We start from the raw sequence: 14,365 nt of genomic DNA on the forward strand, positions 1-14,365 counted from the left end.
CTTTCTTCGAGTATAGGGCCCCAAGGAGGTACTCCTAAGCCTAGCCTATGACCCCTATTAGTTAAAGCTCTTAAGCGAAAGCCCCTTACGCCATTCTAATATAGGCGTTAGATGCTCTTAAGCGAAAGCCCCAAGGAGGAACTCCTAAGCCTAGCCTATGACCCCTATCAGTTAAAGCTCTTAAGCGAAAGCCCCTTACGCCATTCTAATATAGGCGTTAGATGCTCGCTTTTGGTACTCCAGTGCTCCGTCAACTCAAAAGAACATTAAAGGGGATCTTTGGTTTTTCAATGAAACTTTAGTGTTAGTATACGAAAGAAAACTATGTCTCATCTTTAATAACTGCTAGATTGTTTCTTATATAAAATTGCTAGATAAATCTCTATCACAGTTCACGAGTCAAAACAAAAAATAAGACATAGTCCCATTATGTTATAGACTTTCTAATAGGTTATGTAATGAACAAAAAGAACTAGCCAAGAGTTTTAAAAGAAATATAGTTGTATAACAAAATAAATATCACATGCATAAAACAACAATAACGTAAAATATTGAAACCAAATAAAGATACAACAATGATAAAAATTTCTCTCTTAATGGGCTTCGACGAAGACTTGTTTACACCATTAAGAACCAGGAGTGGAAGCAAGCAACGCCATAGACTGATGTTTGATTTCTAAATTCTTCAAATTTCTCTCCAAATTCTCTAACTCAGCAATGAATCCCAAATCAGAAGCACTCAAATACAACATTCAGGAGTCACTTGGTCAGACTGACTTCAGAAAGGGTTGAGGTAAGCCAAGCATGAAAGTATGTCCAGGCTTTCAACATGGCTATAAATCTTTGAACGGGTGGTGGAGCTGCTGCTAACAGATACGAGAACATGAGAGAAAAAGGATTAGCATATCAGATTATAACTCTTTTGGAGAAACAAGATGTTCAAATTTGTAGAAGGCAGTGGATCTAATTGATATGAAATAATTTTACCTTACCCTTGGCTTTTTTTTTTCTCAAAACGAAAGCTTGAACCCATCTGATCAGATAGCTAACAACCTCACATCATTACCATGAGAAGATTTGGCTCAAGCCAATGAACCTTTTCAGCAGCACCCAAGATTCTGGTAAGGCTTACAATGTGCCGTCTGTTCGTCTTGAATGTAATAGCATGTCAAAGTAATCCTATAAAGTGGAACGAACTGACTTAGATTGAGAAAGTGGTGCAGTTTGTTACTATTGACGTATTTTCTGTTATATCGACAAGGGAAGGCCAACAAAAAGATGAAGTGAAACGGGGTGACAAGAAGCATTTTGCGGACGAACCCTTCCTTTAAGAATGCAAGTTTCATGGATGAACCTGGAATAATGAACAAACAAGGCATGAACATATTAGCAACAAAATTCATTATAAATAAAGATTGATGAAACCAGATAAGGTAATAAATGATTCTTAACTCGCTATTTATGCCAGCAACATTGATTAAACTGAAAACTGATTTTGGATGTAGAATAATCCAGTTGAAAGAGTTGTCCCTGGTTTGGTTCTCGAGTACCTAGTTCCTCGTTTTCAGGCAGTTATCTCTGCCTTCTTGGAATTGATTTTGCCAATATAAGATATATCATCTATCCAATCACCAATAATCGTGACAAGAGCAAGAGCCATTCTTGAAGTGGTGGAAACGACTAACATCGCGAATAACAATTTCTCTATCAATGATATCTGAGAGGAGTTTGATGGCATTATGACAGTCGCCACAGATACGTAGATTCTTGAAAATCCTTATTGGCTTACTAGGTTCCATGCTAATAAGGGAAAAAGCGAGGGCCAACCTTTCACTATGATACTTGAGACTCTGCCTTTTCTCTTCATCCGGAACATTATTAAGCACAATATCAGTATTTGGAACATATCCAGCTGACCTTAGTTTTTGGTTCAGTTCCTCCAACTTTAGATAAATCTCTTTAACATTTGGATGAGAACCATCTTTCGCCAGAAAAACGTGAACTTGACCATTGACTTCTACCCAGCTACACCCTGGTTCTTTTCTCACCCCTTGACTAGTCATCTTTGATCTTACCATAGCGACATCATCCCACCACCCCTTCATTGCATATATATTCGATAGCAGAATATAAGTCGAATCAATATTTGGTTCAAGTTCGAAGAGTTTTTCTGCTGCTACTTCCCCAAATTCAACATTACCATGCATTTTGCAAACACCAAGAACTGTCTGCCAAATCATGGTATTAGCGGTGAGATTCATTTTCTGGATGAACTCTTTTACCTCGTCAAGCTTGCCTGCTCGACCAAGAATATCCACCATACACGCATAGTGTTCAGTCTTCGGTGTAAGCCCATAAACTTTTTTTAACGATTCGAAGTACTTTTTCCCTTCTTCTAACAAGCCCACATTGCTACAAGCTGAAAGAACACCTAGAAAGGTTACCTCATCTGGTTTGATGCCTTCATCCAACATGTTCTGAAATGTTTCAAGCGCTTTCTCTCCCTGTCCATGCTGCGAATACCCACAGATCATTGTGTTCCACGAAACTATATCCCTTGACACTGAGCTTCTATAAACAGCCTCTGCATCTTCTATTGATCCACATTTTCCATACATATCGACTAGGGCACTCGTGACAAATACATCATCTGGTTGGCCAGATTTAATGACACTTGAATGTAACTGTCGGCCATTTTCCAGAGTCGCTATACTGGAACAACCTCTCAAACAACTCGCGAAAGTAAACTCATTCGGGTTTATGCCTTCTCGTTGCATTTGACGGAAGTACTCAATTGCTTTTTCCCCTTGACTGACCTGTGCATATCCACTAATAATTGCCGTCCATGTAAATAAATCTCGTTCTCTCAATCTTGTGAAAACCTTAGTCGCACTTTCCAAGCACCCACATTTCGTGTACATATCAAGGAGCGCTGTTCCTACAAATCCATCATTGTCTAATTTGTTCTTCACAATATGACTATGAATTTGCTGCCCAAAGCTCGCATTTGACAAGCTGGAAGTAGATCTCAACGTGCTAATAAATGTGTACTTGTTAGGCTTGAGACCTTCGATAAGCATCTGGTTGAAAATTACTGGTCCCTGAATACAAGCATCACCTTCATGGAATCCAGATAAGAAGGTATTCCACGACACTAAATCCCTATTATTCATGGATTCAAAGATCAATCGACCATCTTCAATAGATTCTGTTTTCATGTACATTGTTATTAGTGCATTACTAACTGAATTATCTGACTCAAATCCTAGTTTCAGTACAGTAGAGTGAATGCTTTTACCATATCTCAGATCACTCAAACTAGTTGCAGCACTAATAACACTAGCAAGAGTAAATTGATTAGGTTCCATGCCAACTTCCAACATTTCAGCTAAAAGCTTTGTTGCTCCCTGATGGTGTCCTTGCTGATCAAGACAAGAAATCATCGTGCTCCAGGCCACGACGTCGGGATTTAAAATCCCAACAAATGTTTTTTGTGCATCTTTGACCAACCCACACTTCGAATACATATCAAGAAGACTACTACTCAAAAACTCATCAAGCTCAATCCCATTCTTGATCACAAGAGAATGAACTGCCTGACCTTCTCTTGCGTTTCCTAAGCTCGCAATCCCCTTAAGCACAGTAGATAAAGTAAATTTGCTGAGCCTGACGGCTGAGTCGTCCATCCTGTGAAACAGAATCAAAACCTCCTTACCATTACCAGTCTGAGCATACCCATTAAGCAAGGCATTCCAGGATACAACATTTTGTTCTGGCATGCAAAAGAAAACCCTTTCTGCAAATTCCATTTCACCACATTTCGCGTATATGTCGACGAGGGCAGACCCAACAAATATATCCGATAAACAACCCATTTTAATCACTTCTCCATGCATCTGTTTCGCAAAGTCCAAGGCCAAACACATAGAGCAAGCTTTTAGAGCAGAAGCAAAGGCAAACCCATTAGGTAAAATACCTTCATCTCGCATTTGCCAGAACGACCTAATGCCCTCATAGCCATTTCCTAATGCAACATAACCCCCAATCAGTGCAGTCCAACCTACAACATTTGGTTCAGACATTCTATCTAACACTTTATGGGCAAAATGAAGGCACCCACATTTCGCATACATGTTCACTAGACAAATCCACAAATAAGAGTCTGGGTTTATTCCATTCTTTACAATCTTTCCATGAACTAACTTGCCTTTATAAAGAAACCCTTTTGAAGCACAAGTCTGCAACAATCCAGAGTACTGCTTCAATGTCTCTTTAGTGAAATTATTTTCTGTAGAATCAAGAAATAAGTTAGGGTTTTTATGAGGCCTTTCAAAGTGCAATGGAGAAGAAATCATTTCAAATTCTTTCTCCTCATCCCCATTGATCTCCACATTACTTGACCCTGTTTCACTAATCTTTAGCACACATGGTAAAGATGAATTATACTGATTGAAGCAAAGTAAAGATATGGGTTTCTTACTAAGAAGTTCCTGATGGAGAAAACTTGAAAGAGAGAGTATAGGAAAGAAGAGTTTACGAAAACCAGATATTGGTCTAAGCATATTGAAAGAGGTGATGCGCATTCCATTAGACTGAAGTTCAAGCTGCAAACTTTAAAACCAGTTTTGCAGAATCTTATCAATTGGTTCTACTGGATCAATATAATACCTACTAGGACAGAGAAAATCAGTTTTCGGCTGCCGTTGTTGTGGAAGATGAGAGGCGGTGCTCCACCGTTGAGCGTCGTTTGAGACGTCAATGGTTGAAGAAAGAAGGAAGGAAGCGAGTACTTGTCGTCAAGTATCAAGTTTGAAGTAAAGGAAGATTTTTACTAGGGGTGAGCAAAAACCGAACCAATTGGCCGAACCAAACCAAGTCGAACCGCACCGACCGATTTTTGGGCCGAACCGATCACCGTTCGACTCGGTTCGGCCGAAAAACCGAACAATCCAAATTCGGCTTGGTTTGGCCTCGACTTGAGTTTCTAGAAACCGCCCAAACCGAACCGACCGAACCCTAAGGAAAAATGAAATAATAATTTTGTAAAGTTAGAAAGTGCTAAACTAAAAAGTAAAAAAATTAGAAAACCCCTAATCGAATCTTCCATACTACTATCCGTCCTCCTCCCTAGTTGTTGTTGTCGGCTTCATCAACCACCTATTCAACTTGATCGAAAGGTTTTAAAGGTAAGTCTTCACTGATTTTCTATTCACCACAACCTATTCTTAGTTAATAACTTAAAATTATAGATTTGTATTCGTACTTCTATTTATTTATTTATTTATTTTTGTAATCGTGGAAAAGTACGATGAATTTTTAATTTTTATTTTTAGCATATGTAATGGTGGAAAAGTATGATGAGTTCTTAAATTTTATTTTCGATGTATGCAATGAAATGAATGACATTAGTTTACAATTTTCTCTAAATTGTGATTGGTTAAACCGATCAATCGAACTCAACCGAGCCGAACCAAACCGAGTCGAACCATGTCGGCCGGCCGAATGATCGGCTCGACTTCGGCCGACGATTTAGTCAAACCGTGACTTATTGGTTCGGCTTCGGCTCGAGCCAAAACCGAAAAAAACCGACCGTTGCTCACCCCTAATTTTTACAAGGAAGTGATTTTACTGGTTTCTTTTATCCAGAACATTAAGGGCCTGTTATTCGTTCAGACTTTTTTACTAAATCTTTTTTGTTCCGGACTTCCAAAGATCTCGTAACTTCTAAAGTGTTCTGGCACATAAATGTTCAAAACTTTAAAGGTTTAGAAACTTTAAAGTTTGAAACTTTTAAAGGTCCGGGACATTAAAGTTTTTAATCATTAAGTTCGGAAACCTTCTTATTAAAAACTTTGAAAATCAGGAATTTTTTTGTTAAAATCAAATTATATTATTTCAAATCTTAGCCGTCCAAACTAATGTTTGATATTACAATGAACGTTATATTATTTTAAGAGCTAAACTTTGAAATATTATTTTAGAATGAAAGCTCAGGACGTTCCTATATTACTGGCTATAATATTCCAATAAATAAAACTTAATTTCTATGTACAAAGTATTATTTTAGAATTTAAGAAGAAAATAAAAAGGTAGGCTCCCAAAATAAATACTAAACACATCTTCGACTTGCGTAAAAAGAATTAAAAGTAAAAAAAAAAATCAATTGCTTGTATGAAAAAATAATTTTTTTATAAGAGGTGGATGTTATGGAGACAAACAAATTATATTAGGAGTTCGAGGGGGGGGGGGGGGGGGGGGAGAGATTTGAGATAGGGAGAAATCAACAACATTATAAAGATAAGAAAAAAAAACATTTTTAGGTACATCCAAAGTAGGAATTCAAAGATCCACCTGTTTAGGTGGATCTTTGAATTTGACTAATTTATGAGTAAATTTGTCTCGAAAAGTCCTTCGGCCAGATCTTTGATTAAAAGTTCTTAATTTTTCATAAAAGATGAATAAAGCGTTCTTTTAAAATTCTTAAAAAAAGATCTGAACCAATAACACAAAACTTTAAAGTTCTTAAATAAAGGTCTGAACCAATAACACAAAACTTCGAAGCTCTTAAAAAAAGGCCGAAACCAATAACGCCAAACTTCAAAGGTTTTAAGAACTTTGAAGATCTGATAAAATGTCTGAACGTAAACTGACTTGACCGGCCCGCTTGGGTCCGTCCGGGTCCGTTAGGTACCGCGGGTACCCGATACCCGTGACGGGAAAAGCCCGGCCCGTTAGTCGGGTAGTTAGTAGTCGGGAAATGGTCATAGCCCTTTGACCGGGTGACCGTATCGATTAACCCGTCCGATTAAAGACCGATGGTTAATACCGATAGGCCCGACCATTAAGTACCGAATTAACTACCTACCCGACCGACCGCCCGCTACCCGTAGTAAATTAGTGTTAATCCAACGGTTGATATTCGGAGCCAATCGAGTATGATGCACTACCGTTGGATTAAAACCCTAGAGTCCAGAACATTCTACCCTCCTCTACATAAACCATCTAAACACCTCCCTTTCATTTGCGGCACCGTCATCTAAATCATCTCTCTCGCTCTCTGCCTCCATTCATCATTTCATCTGTTCTAAGTTGTAAACAACTAAACCTAGTCCGTTCTTCACTTCAAGTTCATCTCTCTGCCTTTCCCTTTCGTGTCTCTCACTCTCTTCTTCACTTCAAGTTCAACTCTGCCTTCACTTTTGTGCTTTTGTAATTTAAATAACCCCCAATACTGTAATGCTACTTTTTTTTGTTGAAAGTATTGTAATCTTACTTGTAAATTGTAAGTGACTAAGTGGTATTTAAAAGTATAAGAATAGTTAATGAAATCTCAGAATTTTAACTTTTCATTTAGGTATTATTTAATTATAAATTAGGCAGTTTGGTCTGATACCGTCCGACCGATACCGGTGAGTCCCGACCGGTCTCTCGGTCACAAGCGGGATTTGGTCAATGGAAATGTTGATTTTGACTGGACCGGACCGACCGAGTAACTAGGCGAACATTGATTTTGAGTGACCGATCGAGACTGACCGATGAAGTTAAAGCCCGCGGTCGGGCCCAACCGGACCGGTTCCCACCTCTGTCTGTTCTCATTAAGCCACCGTTAAAGCTACAAGCGGAAGGAATCGAAAAGGTTATTGGAGTCTTTTGTTTGTTTTTTTGTTGAAAGGAAAATACTAGTATTAATAACGAAGCGGGTGATTACAATACAATTTAGGAATAAAATTTGGTATATATTTCCATAATCTACTATCCTGCTTCTTCTTGGCCCATTAATACTAGATTGCGGAATGAGATTTTTGGTTTGTTGAATATGTTTTGTCGGCTCTCATTGTATCATTTTTATAGGATCGAGCAAGTGTTGGATCAGAGTCTTTGCTCGTTGATAACTGGGATACTATTTTTTTTTTTTTGGAAGTCGACTACGATCTACGTATGTCGTTACATTTGGCACTTGATACATCATAGATGTGATAAGCTCGATAACCGCCCACTCAAACACTAACAGAACCGGGCCTATAGCCCAACAAGACATGACCTAAAGCCCAACAACATTATTTACACCCTAATAACCCCAATTCAAATAACCAAAGATTCCACCTTCTTTGGGATTCGAACCTGGGACCTCCACGGATTTCTGGAATTTATGTCAACACCTTGGAACCACTTGGGCTACCAACTGTTGACGGGATACTATTTTTTGATATCATTATATTGGTGCCAAAGGGATAGGTTGTCACTTTAGCAAACATTAACTTTGACCTTCACAAGTCAACAACCCTTGGTTGGAGTGGTAAGAAGTATAATCTTCCACTTGGAGGTCAAGGGTTCAAGACGCTGACCAATTAAAAAAAAAGCTTTGACCTTCACGAATCTAACAACTCCTAAACTTTGTACACACGAATCAAACAACAACATTCATCCAAACGAATTCACCATCATCGCCATATTTAGCAACAATGATCTTGATGCAGAAGTAACACGACTAAAAGAGGGGAAGAAGTGATCTGCTGAAGACATTGTTCGGATGCAAGCAATCATCTGAAAGAGGAGAAGAAGCGATAGGCTAGAAACCTTGTGGTAATGAACACTATAGAAAAAACAAACCTATAACCTAAATCGTAAACCCTAAACTCAAATTTAAACCATAAATCCATAACCTAAATCAATACCAAAAACTCCATAACTTAGAGAAACTCCAACCCGAGAGGACTGACGCCCAAGATTCAAATTTGGCCTCATCCCCAAGCAAGCCCTCAGTCGACTTTAATGTAGAGCCGACAGAGGGCTTCTCCTCACATGACCATTGGGGTTCCAACGGTCATATGGGGAGTCTCCATGGTCGTTGGATGCTTTCTTTCTATTGCTCCTATAATTGTTTCATTCTCTCTCATTTTATCTATTTCTTTATATATTTGATCATTAACTTAGATCATATTTAATTAGCAGTAATATGGTTATCTATTTCTTTATATATTTGAGCATTAACTTAGATCATATTTTATTAGCAGTAATATGGGCCTACTTCTAGTACCTTATTGGGAAGTTATAGGGGCACACAGTTTCTTTTTTCTCTACACTCTTCCTTTTCTCTCTGTCTCTCTCAACTTTCTCCATCTAACTCCTCTTTGTCTTAATTGTATCTTTATTGACCCTCATTTTGATTCTATGAGAAGAAAAACTTAAATATTTAACTTTAGTTTTCCAATCTAATTCATTCCGTGTGAGGAAACAGAGCTTAAATATTTGATCTTGAAATTAAGAGCTTTTTTTTTCTTTTGACATTCTAGTTTTTGAAACAAAAGACTCCACAAAATAAAAAAATTTACTTGGACAATATGCTTAGTCAATTGTATAGCAAAATCAACAACTCTGCTTGGACTGATTCCTGATTTGATATTTTTTTCATTGTTCAATTATTTCAAATTTTTGTTTATTAGTTGTTGTTTCACATGTGGAAGGATACTATTTCATATTATTTTTCGTACAAAAAGATGTTTAATTTTATGTTCCCCTTCATTAATAGTATTCTTACGTATACTTGGGGAAGATTCAAAAATACCAACTTGGAAAAGTATTTCTCAATCTGATATTATTTGTATTGGTTTGAAAATAGTCCTACTTTTCTTTGGTCTTCGTATCCTTTATTTTTGTATGTTGTATGATGTGGATGTTCCCTTAGTACTTCCGAGTTTCTTTCTTTGTCTTTCTCTCGCGAGAATAATAATATTTGAAATCGAAACCTTAGAGGAAAAGTCAAATAGACCTAAGACTACCAGTATAGGCGTGAGAGAAGGGGTGTGATAGGTGTGATACTCTCACCTTTAGTTGTCTGTAGGTTAAACACTATGTTTTATAAATTTGAGGTCATGAGCTCAATACTTTTTTTTTTTCCAAATAGTCAATTATAAGCATATGCTTCTCTCTCATTTATTTTTTTCGTTTGTAATAGTCAATCACAAGTACATACTTTTAGGCTTCTAGCTAATGATATACCGAATTTGAAATTAAAAAATTATTATTCTTATTCTTTTTTCTAGACAATTATTTCTAAATGTGCTTATATAAAATTAGAATTTAATATTTTTGTGTAAGGTAATTCGGTTAATAAGTTTTGTGGCTAAGTAGTTTGAAGCACCACGCATAGGTCGTAATTATTATGTTTATTCCTATTTATCTAAAATATAGACAAAACGAGTTATGTAATCGTAAGTGGAAATTTTTTCCTACTATTTTGAAAAAGAACGATATTACATTATATCAATCGAAGACTCTAAATAAATTACGCATTGATCCCATTTTTCTCATCCAAGCCACGGTATACCAGTAACTAGTTAAGTTGATGATTTAATTGGGACCAGTTATTAGATCTCCATGGTATTTTAAGATAGGTTGAACAGTTGAACTTCATATCTAAATCTGATGAATCCATCATTCTGTCTATATATTAATGTACAATTCATATGACAAACTAACCAAGTCATGCTTCATCATATTTTTACTTTTTTTTTATGAGAATCATATTTTTACTTACTCCCTATTTATTTTAATATGGACTTGTCATTGTATTCGACATTGTATATAAACATCATGAATATATATAAATGAATTGAATAAGCCCGATAATTATCATCATTAAAGACGTATAAAGGTCATATAAAGATTCCTAAAATCATTTTAAGAGCATGAAAGCCCATCCAACCTTTAGTTAATATATACCGCGGAATGAACTTCTGAATTTTTGAAGTTGATGCATAACCAACTGATCAAGCAGTTGTTGAGAGTCATACTTCACTATAAGAAAGTTATATAAATTTGTAGTATATGTATTAACTTTTCATATGATTTGGTTTATCTGGAGGGCTAACATATTTGAATTTATTTGTGCACAAAATATGTATTTATGTAAGTGTAATAAAAATTTAGCATATCTTTAATTAGAAAATGACTTATTAGGTAGTAAATAATTTCAAAATAACTAAAAAAGCCCCAATCATTAACTATTAGTTATTTGCTATCAAAATATTAAGGCTAACTAGAGATTAGGTTTAAAATAATTTCATTAATTGTTATTCAGGTCAAAATTTTATAAGAATTTTTCAAATATTCCATTAATACCCTTTTAGTTCTATTTTGCTCTCTCTCTCTACCTTATGTCTGTTCGACCGGAAAAGTGGAGAAACTAGGGCATCGATTTTTCGATTTCGGTGGAGAGAAGACGAAGAGAAGACGATGATGAAGTTCTCTTGCTTAACCTAGTTTCATCACTGATTCATCTTCTCTTTAGTTTTCTTTTAACACAAATAATTAGGGTTTTTCCATCTCTGCGGGAGGTTTATATTCGCCTTGATTTGTTGATCAACTATTCACATTCGTTTTCATCAGTTCATCTTCTTCATCTTCTTTACTGTAAGTTAGTTTTCTTCATCCTAAACCTAGTTTTATTTATATAATAGTTTGTTATTTATCTTTTTGATTTGTTTCTTTGTTTATATTCCTCTACTTGATGAATCTGAGAGATAGTATATATGAATTTTGTGTTTTATGTATTATAGATTATGTATTATAGATTGCTTTATGTTTTAGTGTTTTGATTTTTTCATACATGGTTTGTTGGTTCTGATGATTTTACACATCTATTTTTCTGATGAATTTTGTTCTGCAAATTGTGTTTGCACAATTTTGGTAGAACTGCATATCGTGCTTGCACAATTGAGTATAACTTAGCTTTTTGTATTTGCAGCATTGTTAATAGATTTGTTTTGATGTTCAGGAAATGGATTTAGTTGAGTCATCGAGTGCTTCATCTTGTTTTAGTCAAGCTGGTTCATCGAAGTTGTTCCAACATCCTCTCAGGTCTGAATCTTGGGGATCTGTGTTTACTGAAGTTGGTCAGAAGTTTGAAGGAGGTGCCGATCAATTTAGGTTTGTATTGAATAGGTATTCAATCAAATTTGGTTTTGGGTATAGAATGAAGAGGAACCATGCTCATCGGGTAGTAGCAGTATGTCCGGTTGAGGGTTGTGGGTGGAAGGTTCATGGTTGTTCAAGGTTTGGTATTTCATCGTTATTTTATTTGAAGAAATATGTTCCTGAGCACACTTGCGGTGGGGGTTTTACTGATATAAACAAGCCAGCGGTTCATTCTAGAGTTGTATCTAATTTGATAGAAAGTGAAGTAAAGGTTGATCCGAAAAAGAAAAACAAAGCTATTATTACTACTTTTCAATCAGATTATGGTGTTAAAATCCCTTACTATATTGCTTACAATGCTAAGAAAAAAGCACTTGATTCTGCATTTGGTGATGAGGAATCTGGATATGCTAAACTTGATTGGTATACGAAGTCCATTATGAAGTGGAATCCTGGTAGTTATGTGCAGCTACAACTTGATATGGACACTTATCAGTTTGAAAGGGTTTTCATAGCATACGAGGCTTGTATTCATGGCTTTAAGTACTGCAGGCCTGTTATTTGGATTGATGGGACGCATCTTAAATCCAAATATAAGGGGACTTTGCTAACAGCTTGTGCAAAGAATGGCAATGAAGGTATGATTTCTAAGTTAATGAATTCATATAGTATTGTGTTATGAATAGTTGTTTGTTTATTGTTACTCAATAAAGAATTATTTGCCATTTGAATAGTTGCTTGTGCGAATATAGTTTGCTTTTGAAACTGTTGTAGGTACTTTTTTTAGGTTTCTGTATGCAGGCACCTGATTTAACAATGTGGTATGCAAACACCTGTTTGCATGTTTTTTATACAAACAGTTGTTTGCATCTGTGTGTTCTGCAACCATATTTGCACATATATGTCATGCAAACATGTTTTCATATTCAACCTCTGCATATATATGTCATTCAAACATGTTTGTTATGGTTTCTTAAGTTGATGAACTTATATAGTTTTGTGTAACTAGTCTTCTAGTTGCAATTTATTTATTTAACTACGTTTTTTTTTCAGGATTTTTTACTATTGCTTTAGCTGTTGTTAGTGTTGAAAACAATTCAAATTGGAATTGGTTTTTGGAGAATTTGGCTCGTGTTGTTGATAGAAGTCGTACATATACTTTCTTGTCTGACCGTCACCCGAGTATTATCAAAGGAGTTGGTGATCTTTTTCCAAATGCACACCATAGTTATTGTGTGTGGCACATTAGAAACAACTTAGTTAATGCAATTGGTTATGGTTCTCAAAGAGCAGATTACATAGAGTCTTTGTTATATCGGGCTGCTCGAGCGTTGACTAAGGATGAATTTATCATTCATTTTAAAGAGATGGAGTTAGTAGGTGGTAGACGTTTGACGGATTTCTTTAAGAATTGCCCATTTGAAAAATGGGCAAACGCTTATTTTGTCGGTAAAAGATATGGTGAGGTATGTTCATCCTTGTGCGAAAGTTATAATTCATGGATAAGGGAGGAAAGGGGCATGTCGGTAGTTCTCATGTTAGAAACCATTCGTATACGAATGATGGAAATGATGCAAACAAGACTTGAATTAGCTGAAAAATGGACTAGTTTGTTGTGTCCGGAGATAGATAAAATCATAAGACAAAGGCGTAAGTTCGGTTCTGTATGGAAAGTTGTAAAATCATCGAAATTTGTATATGAAATCTTTTCAACACCAAGTCAATTAGTTGATTTGAGTTCGTTCTATTGTTCGTGTTTGAAATGGCAAGTTGAATGCATTCCATGTGAGCATGCTATTACAGCTATCAAGTATGATGGACGACCAATGGATACATTTGTTGAACAATATTTTACGACTGAGAGCTTCAAGAAAACTTATGAACATGCCATTATACCTATTCCAAACAGTGATGAACCAAAGGTGTTTGCAGCAAATGAGACGATAATCAATCCACCATCAAATAAGAGAGCACCTGGTAGACCAAGGAGTGTGAGAATTGAGAGTGTTGGAGCAGCCAAGTTTAAGAAGAAGAGAAAATGTGGACGTTGTGGCAAGTTAGCGCATCATAACAAGAGAACATGTGCAGCAATATTGAATTAAGATTAATTTTGACATTCGTTAAATGTATGCAAAGATAATTTGAATATGAAGTGTTATTCATTGTTACTCGATAAAGGATTATTTGAAATTTGAATATGAAGTTTTATTCTGGCTAAATGTATGCAAAGATAATTGCTTTAAACTGTTGCAGGTATACTTTTTAAGTTTTGTATGCAGACAACTGATTGGAAGTGTGTTATGCAAACAACTATTTGCAGTATGATATGCAAACGTGTAGTACGCAAACATCTATTTGCATATTCAAACTTTGCAAACGTGTTTGCATATTCAACCACTGCAAACTTTGTTGCACATTACACCTCTGCAACCTTGTTTGCACACTACAC

The 14,365-nt window shown here is 36.0% G+C and overlaps 1 protein-coding gene and 1 pseudogene across 7 annotated transcripts; one reads left to right on the forward strand and one right to left on the reverse strand.

Annotated features, from left to right (window-relative positions):
* Positions 1-483: 483 nt before the first annotated feature.
* Positions 484-5,644, reverse strand: LOC147543763 (pentatricopeptide repeat-containing protein At2g03880, mitochondrial pseudogene; annotated as a pseudogene). Of its 6 annotated transcripts, none has more exons than XR_015239764.1 (4): positions 5,614-5,644; positions 1,453-4,831; positions 993-1,354; positions 484-860 (listed from the first exon to the last, which is right to left on the reverse strand). The product of XR_015239764.1 is annotated as a pentatricopeptide repeat-containing protein At2g03880, mitochondrial pseudogene, transcript variant X6 (transcript). The 6 variants fall into 6 exon arrangements; XR_015239760.1 differs by having other exon boundaries at positions 484-863; positions 988-1,354; positions 5,614-5,642; XR_015239759.1 differs by lacking the exon at positions 5,614-5,644 and having other exon boundaries at positions 484-863.
* A 5,518-nt stretch (positions 5,645-11,162) lies between these two features.
* On the forward strand, positions 11,163-14,135 carry LOC147543764 (uncharacterized). The gene is made up of 3 exons (XM_086673424.1): positions 11,163-11,412; positions 11,777-12,554; positions 12,970-14,135. Exons 2-3 carry the CDS (start codon positions 11,780-11,782, stop codon positions 14,016-14,018), a joined length of 1,824 nt encoding a protein of 607 aa, XP_086529550.1. The 5' UTR covers positions 11,163-11,412; positions 11,777-11,779; the 3' UTR covers positions 14,019-14,135.
* Positions 14,136-14,365: the final 230 nt, after the last annotated feature.

Source organism: Eschscholzia californica, unplaced genomic scaffold, assembly GCF_041429995.1.
Source record: "Eschscholzia californica isolate CP2 unplaced genomic scaffold, dmEscCali1.0.p SCAF_4, whole genome shotgun sequence".
NCBI classification, from domain to species: domain Eukaryota; kingdom Viridiplantae; phylum Streptophyta; class Magnoliopsida; order Ranunculales; family Papaveraceae; genus Eschscholzia; species Eschscholzia californica.